This window comes from Caretta caretta, chromosome 8 (assembly GCF_965140235.1).
Source record: "Caretta caretta isolate rCarCar2 chromosome 8, rCarCar1.hap1, whole genome shotgun sequence".
NCBI lineage: Eukaryota > Metazoa > Chordata > Testudines > Cheloniidae > Caretta > Caretta caretta.
The window spans coordinates 18346896-18364964 of record NC_134213.1 but is presented as its reverse complement, the minus strand read 5'-3'; the positions used below and the strand labels follow the sequence as shown (position 1 = coordinate 18364964).

General features: G+C 41.3%; 1 protein-coding gene across 2 annotated transcripts in view; it reads right to left on the bottom strand.

Annotated features, from left to right (window-relative positions):
- Positions 1–361: 361 nt before the first annotated feature.
- The window catches only part of RBM27 (RNA binding motif protein 27), a 36844-nt gene continuing 19136 nt past the window's right edge, over positions 362–18069 (bottom strand). The window contains exons 10-21 of one of the 2 annotated variants that reach the window (XM_048861091.2): positions 17428–17575; positions 16940–17090; positions 15317–15592; positions 15040–15180; positions 13747–13869; positions 11844–11918; positions 11558–11722; positions 10346–10450; positions 10043–10234; positions 3451–3537; positions 2861–2971; positions 362–1640 (exon numbers count right to left, since the gene is read on the bottom strand). In XM_048861091.2, the coding sequence (XP_048717048.1) occupies positions 1554–1640; positions 2861–2971; positions 3451–3537; positions 10043–10234; positions 10346–10450; positions 11558–11722; positions 11844–11918; positions 13747–13869; positions 15040–15180; positions 15317–15592; positions 16940–17090; positions 17428–17575 (1661 nt within the window). In that variant the 3' untranslated portion in view covers positions 362–1553. The remainder of the gene's footprint in view (positions 1641–2860; positions 2972–3450; positions 3538–10042; positions 10235–10345; positions 10451–11557; positions 11723–11843; positions 11919–13746; positions 13870–15039; positions 15181–15316; positions 15593–16939; positions 17091–17427; positions 17576–18069) is intronic. The other variant, XM_048861092.2, reaches the window with a different exon arrangement.

The window sequence follows — 18069 nt, the reverse complement described above, 5'->3', positions numbered from 1 at the left end:
AATACTCTGGTGTGCTAAATATCTGAAAGCAATATGATTTCTAAAGCCAAGAATGTATGCATTTGGTACATGTATATAACAAAGCTGTTTAGTATCCCAGCAGTTGGTAAGAGTATGTTTGCTCTGCTCCTTCAAACTGACATCCAGACTGCAAAGATACTATTTTACATGGGTACTTACATAACAGATAACTCCTACTGTACAAAGTGTACAGTACAGATGCATACAGAGTGAAGGAAAAAGCCTACTGGATAATGTAGTTATGCTCACGAACAGCAAGACCCACATAACAGAGTTATGAAGATCTATAGCTCTCGAGGGTCTAAACTTATTAGCCCCATTTCTACCACAATCACCATCATTTCTTTTTTGGTGGTTTTTTTTTTGTTTTAAAGTGGTCTAAAGACAAAGGCAATTGAAAATTTCATAGTGTCTGTCTTACCTGCTTTTAAACTAAACTGCACTTTAAGATATAAATACAAATAGTTTTCCTAAAGTGAGTTTTAAACACTAGTCTTAAGAATCATATCACTTAAAGTGCTGGTTTAGTATAGTAGGATATTGACCTTCCATGGGCCAAAAAACGACAAAACTTGCTCTGAACACTGTATGGGTTTGGCCTGAATATTAATAAAAGTGACAGACCTGGTCACATTGCAGAGGTGGGAGAAGAGGGTTCTCATGGTTGATTGTTTTAGAACTCTATACAGTTTAACAGGATTGACATTTATCAATACTGACAATGCAATAAATCAACAGCCTAGATTAAGCTTGAACCTTGTATCCAAACCATACGAAGAAATTGACACTGACAGTGAAAGAATGGAAACAATATGCTAATGACCCAGATATCAGTGTCACTGCTAATGTTTCACAGTGAAACAGGATTTAAAGCAATTTACAGTGAACTAGTATCAGGCAGTATCATACTAATACACTGTTAAAGTATGCAAGAGGAAACAGAAAACAAAACACTTAAATGAAGAAAAGTTGGGGTCTTCTACACTGAAGTTGTGTGTGACTCAAGACAGGTCTTGAAGCAAAAAAATGAATTCAGACACAAATATTTCCTATAATAGTTGACTTCGCATGTAATAAAATGCTACCCTTTTTGAGTTAGCAAACATGAAGCAACTGACATTTAATGAAAACGTGTCTGCAGCTCTCTCCTGCAATCTTATATTACTAAATAAAACCTGTAACATCTTTTCTTTTATATCTAATAAATCAAAGCATTAAAAAACAAGATAATACAGGTGACGTGAAAAAAGGGCTTGACAATATTGATAAGTTTCTTCTTTATAGGAGGACTACCACCACTGATGATCTTTTTAACTCTGTAAAAAGTCACTGGGCAAAGCTTTGGCTGATCTAGTAGCACAGCTAAGTATCTGACACGTTCATATCACAAACTTGTTCTCACTTGAAATCTACTGTGTGTTTTGAAAAGAAAGTAAAATAAAAATTTTTTGGCTCATCAACTTTCTTAAATAAATTTTTAAAAGTTGTAGTTCAAACTATATTCCTAAAACTATACAATTCCAAATAAAGTTTTATCTTCTCCAAGAACGGGATTCGTCTTCATCTTCATCATCATCGTCATCATCTTCGTGCAAAAATAAATCTGAGGTTTCAGTCTCCTGGATGAAGACAAAATTGTAGTCTGGTTTTAGAGATGACACTTCTATATGCAAGAGGCAACATACTATATAAAGCAGCAGCATTTTATTTTAGGGTTGGGTTTACACAATGGATTCTAGATACTACTTGAAAGGGTTCACCATACAATGTGCATACACAATGCGTTGGCTCTAAAAGAAGGAGCTGTGTCCCCTCCTCAATGGCACCAGCATGTTGGAAAAATAGTAGCATCTTTTTCATTTAAGTGAACTAAAAAATTCTTTACTAAGGGGAGAATAATTTGCAACATTCCTATTAAGTTCTGGTTAATATGTCACTATCCCTCCATGTCAAGGGACAGGAACAATTACCCAACTTAAACACTGCTTGGTTCAGGATGGCATGTCATCTGAGGAAGCAATATATAGTTTAAACTTATATACTTCGCACATTTTTGTTGTTCTAAAGGTGTTTTGCACCATCTGGCCAGGATTAATACAAAATTTATCAACTACTAATTTCACCGTCTTACTACATTGATTCTAGTAAATATGGGATTGTTAATGTTGAATTATAGTCTCTTGCAAATATCTAGTAGTTTACAAGTCAAAGGGATAATCTTATCCTGAGATGTGAATAATTATTTCTACCAAAATTTATAAAAGAATACTATCTTGCCCCCATCATAAAGAAGGAAAAATGGTAGGAAGGAAACAACCACCAATCCACAAATCAAATACTATGCTGCTTCTGAGCAGTCTTTATTAACTGTAGTTGGTTCTCAGAAATGAGAATTTTCCTTCGCAGACCAGGCTAAGGCAAGTTTGTTTATCCATCAATCATTTATAAGAGCCCAAATCCGGGGGGGGAGGGGGGGAGGGTGGTGGTTAAAAAAAATCAGGTACTAGAAATGAAGCAATTTACCCTATATCAGAACTGCTGATGTGTACCTTTAACAATCAGCACACAGAGAACTCAAATGTTTGGTCCTGATAGTTTATACAGGTATGCATATTTTACTCAAAAATACACATTTCTCTCTTAAGGATACATGTGCAGGTACAATATCCAAGTAAGGTTTCAACATTTCTATCTTGTAAGAATTACCGTGAACTCTGCCACAATATCTTCGGACAACTTCCACAGCAAACAGAGAAAACATTCTACACAACCAAAAATCTCTACACTACTAGGAATTCTGTGAAAACAGATAAGCCACTATTCCAATGTACTACAGTACCTCTTCCTTGGACTCCTCTTCCTCAATTTCTGTGGACACAGAAGGTACCTTAGGTTTGTGCCATGATATCTGTAGTCTTCGGTCTTTGAATCTTGATCCCTGGTTAGCAGCCTAGGTTTTATTTTAGATGTGTTTTTAAAGGGAATTAAAAACATATGGTTCATAAGAGTAAAGAAACAAGGTAACCAATAGTGAGCTAGGTACTTTAATCAGAAGAGGTTATCCCCTTAAGAAGGGTCAGCGTACACTTCCCAAATCTATGCTACACAACTACCTCCCCCAACTCCCACAAGGGTATTTCTGAGCAGCAACTTCAACACAGCTCCTAACTGGCTGATTTCACTGTATGCACATTGGCATTCTGGGAATCGCAACAGGGCTCAAAGATTGCTTGGTTGGAAGACTCCAGCATTGAAGCTCTGTCTATACTGAGTTCACCTACCATTTAACTAATGGCAACATATATCCTCACTGTCCATTCCAGACCAGTATGGAACAAAGCACCCCAAAGGAAGTTCAACTAGTACATTGTATGAAAGAGTAAGATTCTTACCCTAAAACCACAGGAAGAGTTCTCTTACTAAACTTACATTTTCAGCTTCTGAGCGGGACTTAAAAGTTAGAACGACACTTAAAGGAGAATCCTCTTCTTGGAGGTCTTCAATATCTCCAAATTTCTGTGAAACAGATGTACAACAAGAAAAAGCATCATTAAACAGGTGTGCTAGTTGGACAAACCATCATATCGTAACCTGGGCCTATTCAAAGCTGAAATTTAAACATGGCTTTTTTGGTGGAAGGAAGAGATAGCCTGAGGCTAGAAAGGTGTCACAGCTTGTACCATTCCAGCAGTGGTGTATAGCCTCAAGCCTGTCTCCCAAGAAACAGATTTAAATTACTTGCAATTAAAATTCACTGCTCAACTAGGAACACACACACTCTCCCCACAAAAAAGGGCCTTAACTTACCAGCGTGTTAAGAATTTTCATCTCCCCCCGCCCGTTAATCCTCTCCTCCACACACATACACACCCTTCCTCATCACATAACTTCTCTAGTCCCATGAAGTAGTTCCTTTTGGAGCTCATTAATTTGCAAAAGGGAAGCTGTTCAGCAAGAGAACCACAGCACTCTGCCAGAAAACAGAAGCTTGATCAATCCACTATCACTAGATCAATCAGATGTTTGCATTTTACAACTAACCAACTCCCTTTAATCTGAGTATTAGGGTGGCAATAACACTGGACCACAATACTGGAGAACCAGATTGGCTTTAGTGTTCCATCTCGCTGAAATGAAAGCAATTTACAAACTTTCATACTGTATTTGTCTTCAATACAAAAAGGATTTGTCAGGGAAAGCATTTCTTGAATCTTAGTCTGAGTACGAGAATGAAAATTATTTTTGTCTTCTACCTTCATTTTATGTAAAAAACTAGTAAGCTTCTTGGAAGCAATTTATTAACTTAGGTAATAGAAATGATGGTATGCCAGATCTCTTACTGCAGATTTAACAGCTGATGCTGCTGAACTAGCAGGGAATATTTTCACAAGAATGTAAGTCACTCAGAAAACTGGGAGAATTCCCAGAGGATGGGCACTATAGTGCAGTACTTCATGTTCAGCTAAAAAAACACTAGAGCAGGTCGAAAAAATTTCCAACAAAACGTTTTTCATCGGAATTGACCAATCCATTGAAATCTACAGTGTTTGGCAGATATAATCCTTATATCTTATTTCAGGAGTCCAAGAGAACCCTCTCTGGTCACATGGCAGGCAGGCGAGTTGGCAGGACTGCCTCAGAGTCCTGAACCCTAGGGTTTGCAGCTCTGGTTTAACCCACCATATGGGGCACAGCCAGGATTCCATTCCCTTCTACAGAGAACTTTGAAATTTTTGGTTTTAGTTCCAGTGTGGAATGAAAACCAATTTCTGAACTATGAAAATTCTCTGTGAAATGAACTCTCTTTCTCTACTCAACTCTAATAAACGGTTCCTAATATTACCCAGGTTTGCCATATGACCGCTTTCTCTTTGCAAAAGTTTAGGTATTCTTTGCATTAACTTGGTAAGATTCAATGTCACGTTTCACAAACACGGCATTTGTTTCGATTGCTCCGATTATAATTTATGGATTACCCAAAAAGTTAATAGGCGTCTCAACTAAGAATTGCCAGAAGACGTTTAGGAAAATTTATCAAAAACTTGATATTAATTTTAGTTGTGTCCCATACTGACACTGGATGCTGGGTTGTGAACTGTTACAAAAGGGACCTGAAAGCTGCAATATGAACTTCCTAAAAAGTTAAATTTGTGAAATTCCTGCTTTGCTTGGAAAAAAAGACAGACAGTTACCTCTTTCATAACTGGTGTTCTTCGAGATGTGTTGCTTACGTCCATTCCATATTAGGTGTGCGTGCTCACCACATGCACCGGTACTAGAAGCTTTCCCCTCAGCAGTATCCGTAGGGGACCGGCTCTGGCACCCTCTATAGCGGAGCCTGTATGGCGTGGTATAAGGGGTGCCGCCGGTTCCCCCCACCCTGAGTTCCTTCTTACCCAAAACTCCGACAGTGGGGAAGGAGGGTGGGTCATGGAACGGATATGAACACCACATCTAGAAGAACACCAGTTACAGAAAAGGTAACTGTCTTTTCTCCCTTGAGTGATTGCTCAGGTCCATTCCACATTAGGTGACTCCCAAGCAGTACCATCGGAGGTGGGTAGGAGTTCACGGACATGTAGATAGCAACACAGCTCTGCCGAACCCAGCATGGCCTCTGGCCTGCTGAATGATGGCACAATGCGCTGTGAGCATGTGAACAGAGGACCACACTGCGATGTTACAGATGTCCTGGAGAGGGATGTGCAGCAGGAAGGCCGCCAAGGACACTTGAGCTGTAGTCGAGTGGGGTCTGACAATTGGTGGTGGTGAGACCCCGCCCGGTCATAACAGGTCCTTATGCAAGAGTTAGTTGGAAATCCTCTGTGAGGACACCAGAAGGCCCTTCATCCTATCCACTGTAGTGATAAAGAGCTGAGTTGATTTATGGAAAGGCTTGGTGCGTTCTAGGTAAAAAGCTGTTGTAGGAGCAGCATGTATGCTCTGTATGATTATGCTATGTATAACCTGTATGCTCAAAAGGTCTGTTACACTTTTCCCCCTCCACTTCCCCCCCCCCATTTTGTCTCCTCTCCCTCTTTGAATACCTGTGAAGTGGCTTTCCCCCTCTACCTCCCTCCTGGAATACTTCTGGGATGAATGGGTTGGTTGAACAGCTGGAAGATCAGAAGAACTCCCAGGTAGACAAGGTGTCTGGGATTCTAATTAGGCAGCGCTCACACACCCTATGCATGGACACTTCCCGAGGTGAAGTGTGACCAACCAGACCTGGCCTAAGTCATCTGTAGTTGCAGGCCATGAGGAGCAGGTCCTTAAAAGGGGAAGGGGCCATGTGCTCAGGAGTGCACTCACAAGCGTGTATCTCCCGTGAAGGCCCTTTGCCCAGACCGCCTGGCCAGTGGTTCACCACGTTGCATTCTATCGTGCCTCGGGAAGACTTACCTTCATCGCACCATCCATTGCTGCGCTGTGGGACACTTACCTTGAAGAATCCTGACATCTCCAGTGCTGTGCCTGTCCTGCGAGTGTGAGTGTGACACCCCCCCGCCTTCTTATCAGCTTAGCTATCAGTATAATAAACTCGCGGCTTTCTGCCAAACTTTCTGGGTCATTAGTCCTCCCTATGCTTACTAGCTGGCTCAATTTTGGGTAACAAAAGCCAAGGCCCTTCAGATGTCCAGCATGTGAAGACACTACTCTTTGCTGGTGTTGTGCGGTTTGGGACAGAACACTGGGAGGAAGATGTCCTGGTTCATATGGAAGGTAGATACCACCTTCGACATGAAGGCTGAGTGGGGCCACAGCTGAACCTTGTCTTTGTAGAAGACAGTGTACAGCATTCTGAGGTCAGGGCTTTAATCTCAGAGACTAGTCTCGCAGATGTCACCGCCACCAGGAAAGCGACCTTACATGACAGGTGGGAAAGGGATCAGGAGCCCAGCGGCTCAAAGAGCGGGCCTGTGAGCCTAGAGAGGACCAAGTTAAGATCCCACTGCAGAACAGGGGTCCCTACCGTGGGAAGTCTCGAGACCTCTCAAGAATCTGACTGTCATGTCATAAGAAAACACCATCTGGCCCTGGATCGGCAGGTGAAAAGCAGAGATGGCCACGAGATGCACTCTAATGAAAAAGTGTGCCAGGCCCTGGTTCCTCAAATGAAGCAGGTAGTCTAAGACAGAGACTGTATGGAAGAACATGAGGGAGAGATGCCTTGCTCGGATGCCCAGTGGGAAAACCTCGTCCACTTGGCCAGGTAAATCAGTCTGGTTGAGGGCTTTCTACTCCCCAGGAGAACCTGTTGGACCTCCTCCAAACAGAGTTCAGCCACGCAGCATCCATGCCGAGGGGTTGCTGGGAGGATCTTCCCAAATATGGTGATCCCTATCTTGGAGACCAATGACAGCAGGCTGGTGACTTCAGTCCCTTGATCAGTCCCAGGATCTGTACCAAGCTCTTATTGATGTGAGGGATTGGTCTTGGTGCTCCTGCGGGGGGGCGAGGGGGAAGCCTCAGTGAGTCTGTGCCAGGCTACCAACGAAATATGCCTCGAATCCCGCTGTCAGTGCCCAAGGTCCAGGGACCAAAGAGGGCTCCACTGAGCCTGCCTCTTTAGCTCTGAGGTACGACAGCTTCGGGTGGGCAAGCGGTGGCGGGATGTCCCATGTGATGGGGAACGGTGCTGCTTAGGTCCCAAGGTGGGTTTACCCTGAGACTGGGGTACCGCTGGAGCTGGTGTGGACAGCATTAGAAGCGCCAGGATCTCCTGATCTGCCTGTAGGGCTTTGGGCATCGATGGCACCTGAAGCTGACGGAGACCTGTACTGCTATCCAGACTCACAGGCGAGGTATGGGATGGGCTGCACCACTCGACTTGAACTGGGGCCTGAGTTCCTGAAGGGGGCGCTGAGTTGCCCAGCGCAGGTCTTGGCTTGCCCCGAGCCCTTTCCTTTCTCTTGCAGGAAGTAGGAGATCTTCCCCTCACTGTCTTCTTCTGCTTCTTGGCCGGAGCTCTGGAGGGGGTTTGGTGCCGGCTCATGGACGGTGCTGGCAGGCACTGTGCACCAACACCGCAGTGCTCGGTGCTGCCTCGGACCATTATTCCGTGCCGCACTGAGTGCCGACTCCCCCAGGAGTGTTTGCAGGCAGTTGTCCTGCTCCTTTTTTGACCTGGGTTTGAAGAACTTACGAAGACGACACTTGTCGCTTATGTGCCCTTTGGCCAAGCACCTTAGGCAGCTACTATGTGGATCGCTGATTGGCAAAGGCCATTTTCAACTATTGCAGGGCTTAAAGTCTAGGGACCGGGGCATGCCCCATCCCAAGGCCCGAGTCCTGTTTGGGACTAATGAAAACTACTACTAAGGGTAACTAATTCAACTATATTACAGGTTTTATAAAGTTCGCAAGAATGGAGAACAAAACACTGCCAGCCGAAGCAGCAGACATTCCAGCACCATCCCTGGTGGCAAGAAGGAACTGAGGGTTGGGGAAACCAGTGGCGCCCCTTATACCGTGCCATATGGGCGCCACTCCAGAGGGTGCCAGAGCCGGACCCCTATGGATACTGCTGCGGGAAAAACTTCCGGCACTGGTGCATGTGGCGAGCACACACCCCTAATATGGAATGGACATGAGCAAGAACTTGAAGCAGCAGTGCTTTACTTTTTAAGCTACACAGAGAGAAAGGGTTGGCTAGAAAATGCCTTTGGTGGGTAGATAAATACACATACATGTCTCCCACAGACTGTAAAAGGCTGTTAAGTATTTTTCATACTTCTAAAGTCCACATTTCAAAAGACTTTAAAGCAATGTAGACAGTAACATACATAACATGACAGAACAAGGGAAAAAGATTCATTTTGCCACATGGTTTTCTGTTTTGTTTTTGGTCTACATACACACTTATGCTCCTGAAACATGAAAGCAATACCCCTGGTAATATACTATTTTGAAGTAAACTGTGTGCTGAAGGTATGAAAGCACACACGTGTGAAGTGTAATATGCATTTGTTTTAATGCATGCATTTCACATTACCAAAGACGTTAACTTTAGTTCAGGAATCTTAATTGTCAGAATTGTACTGATTGCTACATCCACATTACACAATGGCCAGATAGGGGAGCAGTGGCCTGCTCCCATATGCACATACCCACACTCCACAGACTAGCTAGCTAGGGATCTACTTACCACAATATGTGAATTTCAAGTGTTTGAGTTGAGAGAATATGGGGGGTTGGACAAATCTATGCACCTGGACATCCATAGAGACTGCAGTGCAGATATACCAGATATGGCAAGTATTATATTCGGGCTTGCAAGGATTACATTTTTAAAATCAGTAAATGTCAATTTCACCATACACACAACCCGACGAAAAAAATATTTTCCTCAAAAAAATTTTACAGATCGACAATTAAGAAAAATGCTGCTTGAGAACTTTTTAGAGTAAAAATCTAGTGATGTATACTTCTGAATTAGGCTTGTTCCAAATGGACTAGCAAATGAATAAAAGTAGGTATGATTTGTTGATTTAAGGACATTCACTTCGTATATTTTGACATGGGATGTTGACAATTTCAAAAATTTAAAAGCTTTATAAACCATTAAAACAGAATGTCAACCTTTAGTGTCATTAACTGTCTGCCCCTCCATAATTTCCTGCAACTGTGAAAATTAAAAATTGATAAAAAGCAAACAAAAAACCCCAACTTAAAAGTAGATATCCACTGAAATTATAAAAAATAAAAATTTAATTTTGCCAAGCCTAGTTACATTTAGTAATCCAAATCCCAATTTTGGAAAGCAAAATTATATACTTAACTTGTTCTATGATTTTGGGATAGTGATACGACTTATCTGTATTATGGAAATATGAATAAAGACACTCACATCTTCAAGATGCAAGGACGGGGGGGGGAGGGGGGGGAGGCTTGTGCATGAAGTTACTTTGAGTTCCTCCATTGGAAGACACTAAAGAAACACCAAGTCTTTAATCTGCAGTACGGAATCATGACTACATTTTTTTTTCCAGTTTAAGTTAACTATCCAGAGCTGACTTACAGAGAAGTGTTGTAATAATTCATCTTTCTCCTCTTCTACGAAGCCACCGACGGTTAGAGCTTTGGGGCGGTGATCTACCACCATATGATTCAATGTGCCCCTTCCTCTCCCACCACGACCTCGTCCTCTTCCTCTGCCCGGAGCAGATATCACCTTTCCTCGACCTACAGGCAAGATACCTAAACGGGCAGCCTGTTAAAAAGAAAGGCACATAGTGGGCAAAGCTATCTTCAGCTTTCAGGGGAGTTGAAAGCTTCATGTAACAGACATGAAGCACTGGGGCAGCACTCCTTACAAACTCACTTCAACCTGTAGTTGACTGAGCTTTTTCCTCAACTCTGTTGTATCTTCTCCAGAAGACAATCTTTTATGAAAGTCCAGTTCTGCATCTAAAAGCTCTTTTTGTGCCTTTAAAAAAAATAAATAAAAAAATGGGGGTATTAGTACTTATCCTCTTAACACCTGATTCCATTTTGTTTAGCCACAAACTTTAGAAGAATCCCTCAGTATCCATATTCCTCCCTAAGCCCAGTGTTCATGCCCAGTAGAAGAAAATGTTCAACCCTGAAGAGAAGACATTGGCATTGTATGTATTTCAACACAGGAATTCAAAACTGGTAAAGTTCCTTTGGACAAGCAAACTATGATTTCAGTGATCTCTTCTCAGTTGATCATTGAACTATATGGATCAAGAGTAACTTTCAAAAAGCTATTTTCTATTGGAGTTGATGCATTTGCCCATGCTTATACTTATCAGTAGGTATTTTGTTATAAAGATCACAGTGAAGCAATTTTTGATGTTTTCACAGGTATGAAAAGGATTTTATTTTATACTAAACACTGCAGGAGGACAATTTTACTCCTTGTGGGAGTGCCAGTTAGTAGTCATTTATATTCCCCACTAATCTATCTTGGCATTTAAATGCTAGTAGAACTTGCTTTGTCCTTGCACTTAAGGCTTTTGCTTATACCTTTCCAATATGGAAAGTTCAAACAATTCTTAGCAATTAAAAACAGTATCCCTAATGCTTTTAAAATATCTGTATTACTGTAAACACTGTGTTACAAGTTACTGAATTAGAAAAGTAATCAATACCTAACTGTCTCATTCATGCAGTACAAACCAGCATGTACTGGGTAACGTGACATAGTTCACATTCAGGACCCAAAGAACAGGATTGGCAAGAAAAACTAATGATTAAATTAGTCAGTTTGATTTCTTCTCAGAACTAGTGTGATGCATTTTACTTCAGAAAGCTGACATTCAAGCAATGTCTGTAATCAACTTAAGATCTGAGATATGCTCAGATTACTATAACAACTAGGTATACCAGTTCCCTGTGTACCAGTGTCCTAGAGCGTATTAGCTTTCCACTTTATTCTATCCCCATGCTTCATTGTCCACTCTGAAAGATGAGGTGAGAAAGTAAACCTGAAGACAGCTATTACCCACTTGCTAAAAATCACAGTAATGATTTATTTCAAAAGTATGTATGCATGCACGTATGCACACACCTCTGTCTTGGACTTCAGTTTTGACGGTGTGGAGGCTACAGATGAAGTTTTCAATTCATCCTTTAATTGAGAGATTTTTCCTGTTAGTTCTTTCAAGGTCTTCATTATTTCTGCCCTCTCCTCTGGTTTCGTGGCCTTATTTTTCTCCAGCTTAGATATCAACATCTATGTATGTTAAAAAAAGGACAACTGAGCAAGAAGATACAATTTAGACAGCAACCAAATGGAATAAATTTAGTGCCCACTGGAATCAGAATGCAACAGCTAGAATACATTCCAGACTTACCTTTTGGCATTCTATTTGTTTTTCTAACATCTCCTGCTTCTTTTTTCTCATATCTTGTTGAAGCTTCATTGCCTCCTAAGTGAGAAGGACATATTTTCAGTTATTGGGCATATACAAGTTTCTATGATTAGGAAGAACCAGATTAAACCAGAACTAGAACCACTTTTTCTTGGCTGAGATCTAGAGTAACATCCATTTAGTACTAGATTTGTCCTGCAGTGACACACAATGCTACACTGGATGGGGGATGGATTCAGTAAGTCTTTCATTGATAAGTTTCTGATTATCCCATATATAGCCAAGAAAGGTCAATAGCAGCAGCTTTTCTAACACTCCTCCTGCCAACTGCTCAGCTGTTATACTTTTTCTTTAAGCTCTAATGAAGATTAAAAGTGTGTGTGCTGCACAAACATAAAGAGCCTCTGATCCTCATTTACTGTATCACAGTAACACCTAAATGCTCCAAGCTAATGCTGCAACATGCACACAAAAACAAGGGATAGCACAGACCACTTAAATGAAAACAGGTGTCTCTCCCAATTCCCCTTCATCTTTTTACAAACAACTTTCTCGGTCAAGTAGGGTAATTTAAGTGCCTGAGAACTTTAGAGATAGAGGAAACATTCTCTGATACAGAACACATCAGCCTTACAACAAGAGCATTTCCAGTAAAGACAAAAGAGATAATACACTTAACACCATATGCTCTCTTTACTGCAAGGGGGAACAACTACTGAAAGCCATTAGGCCCACCTAGAAGAGGAAAGTGGCCAAAAGGGCTGCTACTGACCCTGCTTAGCCACACTGCCTCTCTGCAAGATATCCAGACAGCCCACAGGCTGTACTTAAAAAAAAAAAAAAAAAAAAAAAGAAAAAGTGGGATCACTGTAAGAGTCAGCTTGCCCCAGAACTGCTCACTGCTCTATAGGAAAAGTTGGAGTTAAAGCTAAGTGATGGGGTGTTAGGCTTGGAGGCCCCCTGCTGGAGGCCTCACAGTCCTACCACAACCTATCCAAAAAAAAAGAATAGTAGAGGAGAGTCCTCCAAGCTACCTAGAGAGGCTGCAAGGATCAGCCAACCAGGGCCCAGCAGACTCCTATAAAAGGAGCTACAGAGCCAGAGTGAGTTCAGTCTGCTGGCAGGGTCTGGGGGAGCCAGGAAAGTGCTCCTGGCTGGCTGCTCGGACATGAGTAAGATAAGGGCCAGAGGAAAACACAGTAGTTAAAGTGACATGGCACGTGGCTGCTACTTAGAGGGTCCTTGGGTTGGGACCTGGAGTAGTGGGCGAGCCTGGGTCACCCCCAAACAGCCACTGGGCAAGTGGTTAAGCCCTAAGCTGAAAGAAGCCCAGGGAAGGGCTGCATCTGGAACAATGTTACCATCACCAGAAGGGGGGCTAAACTGAGACTGATTCTGCTGGAGAGCTGGAGTCAGTGAACCGAGTTCAAGAAAAGTGGCTGAGTTGGAGAGCTGGGGTCACTGCGGACTCAAGGGAAGGCAAAAGTCGCCAGGGAGGAAGCCCTAGTGGCACTGCTCCACTCCAGAGCAGGAATCTTTGCAAGGTAGTCCAACCCCAGTTGAGGGTACCATAATGGGCCCTGTTGGATGGGCTAAGGACTGAGCCAGAGAAGGTTGAGGGCTTTGAGATAGGCTCTGTAAAACTGTACACCCCAGAAGGTGTGTGCGCGCGGGTTTTCGCGTACAGACTGTGCGTGACTTGGCCAGAGAGCTGAGTCACTGGAGACCCGCCTGACAAGCACAGTGCCTGACAGTGGGCACTGTGAGTAGAGAACATGAGAAAAAACTGCAGGCACACTGCAGGGGGCACGCTGACATAAGAGGTCATTTCTTTACAAGGATCTTGACTTTTAGAATATCCATCAAACAACGTATATACAAGTACCTGTTTCTTTTTAAGGGCCTCTTGAACATCATGGGATTTAGATCCTGTGCCAGATTTCACAGAGGTCTTTAAGTTTGGGGAATTATACACCATTTTTGTATGGCTTGTAGAAGTAGAAAATGTCTGAAATAATAGAACACTAAAATGAACGAGGTTATTATGCCGGAACATAGTTATAAGCACGTGAACAAGCTTTAAGAGTAATGCACCCAGTTTACAACCAAGATAACATGCTTTCTTTTTAGACATTTGGTATTTAGGTGACGCATGACAATTTAATATACAGAGACAAGGTGGGTGAGGTAATATCTTTTATTGGACAAGCTCAAAAACTTGTCTCTTACCAACACAAGTTGGTCCAATAAAAGATACTACTTCACCCACCTTGCCTCTAATATCCTGGGAGCAACAAACTACAACTACACTGCAAACTTAATATACACACATGCATACAGGAATCAACAGCATAATTCTTCCCAGAAGAGTAACACCTGAATGCTTGTCAAAGGCATTTGACAAAAGAAAACCTCTCCCTTCCCTCATCCAAAGTTCTTATTTGGAGAATAATACAGGGAAAGATAAGAGCCAGAGAAGCCATAACAAGGTGATGCTGCCAGTTACACAAACCACAGCAGGATCAAATTTTTCTCTGCTAACCACTATGGAGACTAAGTGTATTACTTCTGCATTATATACAGGTTAGCATTCCCATGCCAACAATATTATGCCTTCTGCTCAGAATTTTAGAAACATGATTCCCATTAAAAGAACAATAGTTGTTCAGCCTAAACCTTGCACGATTCTTCCTCTCCCACTACAAGCATATCCTTTTGTTACCAGGGCTGTTTTGCACCACAGCATCAGTGCAACTCAATCCGCATTACCCTGAACTGTATGAAGATTGCTATAGAACCATATAAAAAAGTACCTACCCATGCAGATCAGTGCACATGAAATTTACAGGAATAAGTGAAATCTTGTCACTAGAGATCTGACTGACTATACTGAGGGATCAGATTTGTTAGCTAAGCAATATCTTTTGACTATTTATTTTTCTAATCATACCTATATTTTAAACCAAGATTCAAGAATTATTTCCCACAGACATTATTCCAATTTTGCAGATAGGATATTGGAGCTACAGAGATTAAATGACTAGCTGGAGGTCACACAGAACGTTAATAGAACAACTACAAACAGAACCCACAAGTCCTATTTAGTCATCCTCTCATCTAACCAATAGTGAAAGTATTAAATTTTGAGATTCACAGGCATAATCTTTGTCAAACATACCTGAGAATCCTCTGCAGTAGCGCTGGACTGATTTAACAAATGTGCTGCATCTGTCTGGTTTCCACCTGCTGCTCCAAGGCGACGTTTAACTGAAACCTTATTAAGGACATAGGCACCCGATGCCAGTGGTTTAGTTATCACCTGCGTACGAGTACATATAAAAAGGAAAGATTATATAGTTGCATTTTTAAAGCACTATCCACTTTGAAGCATCACTGATCTTCAATGCTCTGACCAGTCTGACAAAGCAGCCACATTTTGCATGAAGGCAGTATACCTTTGACACATTGCTATGTACCGTTGCAGCTGGAGGTTGGGCAGTCAGCGTTTGTTGTTGAAGATGAAGCTGGTGATGCAGAGATTGTGGTGGTTGCTGCTGGTGATGGTGCAGGTGTTGCTGCAGCAGTGGTGGTTGCTGCTCATTTTCCCTATGCCACAGCACCCTTATAAATCGATTGTTTAAAACTGCCTCTGTGCTGGAAATGGCCTTTCTGGCCTCATCGTTAGTTAAATATTGAATTAGGGCAGCTTCAGGATCATTCTTGAAAGCAACCTAAAACAGAAGTTCAGCATATATAAACAATTGTCACTGATCCATATTTCACAGGAAACAGCACCTGAAAAGTCACAAACATTTGTCAAATACAGTTTTACACCAGAAAGGAGGGAGTTGTATTTTTCAAGTATCGATTACACAAAGATGACGCTGATCAAGTCAAAGTCAAATGTCCTCTCACGTACTTTACACAGCAAAGACGATAGTGTATTTTACTACATACATAAAACCTACCATTGTGCTATCTGCTATCATCACTATTAAATATTCACTATGAAGTGAAACAGGAACAATCATTGCTGCTCCTATCACAGCTGCACTCTGCAACCCCAGTTCTTCCTTTTAAGCTCCTGTGGAAGGGCAGGGTTTGAATCTATACAAGACTAAATATCCACTGTATTAGGCATTTGGGTTACAGAAGCAAGGAGAATTCTGCCCAAAAGGCCAAACAAAGTCACTACAATGCAAGCCACAAAGGTTTACTCCATTTTTAGGAGAAATGCCTCCTAATTCCATGTGATACATTTGAGGGAAAAAAATGTTTTATTCAATGACAGTATCGAAGACCAATTTTATTTTTCAGTATGAAAAAGATAATTACATTTTTTAAATACACTATTTTTTGGAGGAAGGTAGATTACTACCAATAGAGCAAGTCATTCTTAATAGAGATAGCTAGATATTTTTGGACTAAAAGTTTCTTTTCTCATATCAAACTCAAAACGTAGGTAGATTTTCATAGGTCCTACTTTTTATTCAGTTTTCCTATCAAAGGCCTAAAGGAAGCCAGGCTACTCTCCCAGCCAAACAGTGGGAAACAGTTGAATAAGATTTTAGCCATACAACTATAAATATTTTGTTTATATAGTGTTCTTCATTCCAGATAATCCCAAGCACCATCACCTGAATTGCAGTCACTTCTGTGGTGGAAAATGGCAGTAAATTGATATGCAGAGACTTTTGGTGAAAGATGCATGGATAAAGCCCTGACCTTATAAGAAATACTATGGGATCTTCAATTCCCATACAAAAAACAGGAAGGATTTTTGTTTACCAGGTCTCTTCCAAAAATCAAGTGTAGGGTGCTCAGTGAATGTTGGGCTTTCAGACCCGATGCTTAACCCCCTTGCTTCACCCCCAGCTTTGGGAGTTTAAAATTTGTCTGTGCAACTAGAAGGTACTGTAATATTTTTAACAGAGTCGAGACAGTAATGCAGAGTGGACCAGGCACAAGAGGCTTCTGATTTAGTCCTTTACCTATCCTGATTTCCCAAATGATACAGTATGGTTTTTTTGACATACTTATTGGAGAGACACATCAGAAAAAAATAATCTTGATTTTACCTGAATGTTAACAATAGTTCCAAATTTGCTGAAGTGTTCATTGAGTTGTGTAATATTATTCAACTCAGGTGGGATTTTTCGAACTTCCAGCTTGGTGTTAGTATACTGATTCTTTTTCAGAAATCCTGGTTTATTCTGGTTATTGGCTTGCCTAGAAAAAGCAAGAGTGAGATAACATTTATGGGAAACATATTGCATACTAACTACTTAATAGCCTACTGTTCATTACTTAGGTTTATCTTTCTATAAGAAGGGTAGATGACAAACTCAAGATTTAATGAGACTGTAGTATATGTAGCATTTAACATCTATATTCTCAAATGGCAGGAGCCTGTTCACTCAGCCCCCGAGTCTTTTGAGAGCCTCTGGCTCAGACAATTATATTCAGAACACTGAAAGAAATCCATTTTACATTACTGATTAGTCAGCTGCATTTAGATAATCTCATCGTCCCTTATGGCTTTATACTCTGACTTGTTAGTTCTTACTTTCCCATCCAGGGTTTCTTTACAGATGGCCCTTCCATGCTACTTGGAGGTCTTTTCCTGTTGTCTGGCTCAAGCACCACTCTGGTTACATTGCTGCTGTTATTTGCAATGGAAATGGGAGTTTCAGTCTGGATGATAATGTTGGCCGCTGGAGGAAAAAGCAGCATATTATTTAAAGTGCTCTAACAGAGACATCCCCAAAATTAACATTTAAAGTTTAAAAAGCAGGTTTTTGTTTAAAGAAAAGCACAAGTATACATACTACAGATGGGTATGTTCAGCTGTTAATACTAAAAATCAAAGGTTTTGACAAGCTGCTCAATCTTGTTTATGGAATTACTTCAGGGAATGGAAGTAAGTAGCTTAACAATAAGATAAGTAGTGGAGGGTAAGAATCTCTCTTAAAAATGACTTTGGACAAGCACCATATTAAAATTAGAGAAAAACCCTCAAATTAAACTTCACACTTTAACTTCCGAAGTAAGCATCAGCCTATTTAACTCACTTAAAGTATGGTGCTTCAGTCTATATTTGTGGATATCTGTTCAGACCACAATTCACATTGTTTAGCATGACTTGATTTCTTGGGCTGAAGATCAAGACAGAGGTAAGAGGCTGCAGAAGTGCTGGGGAACTGCAGAT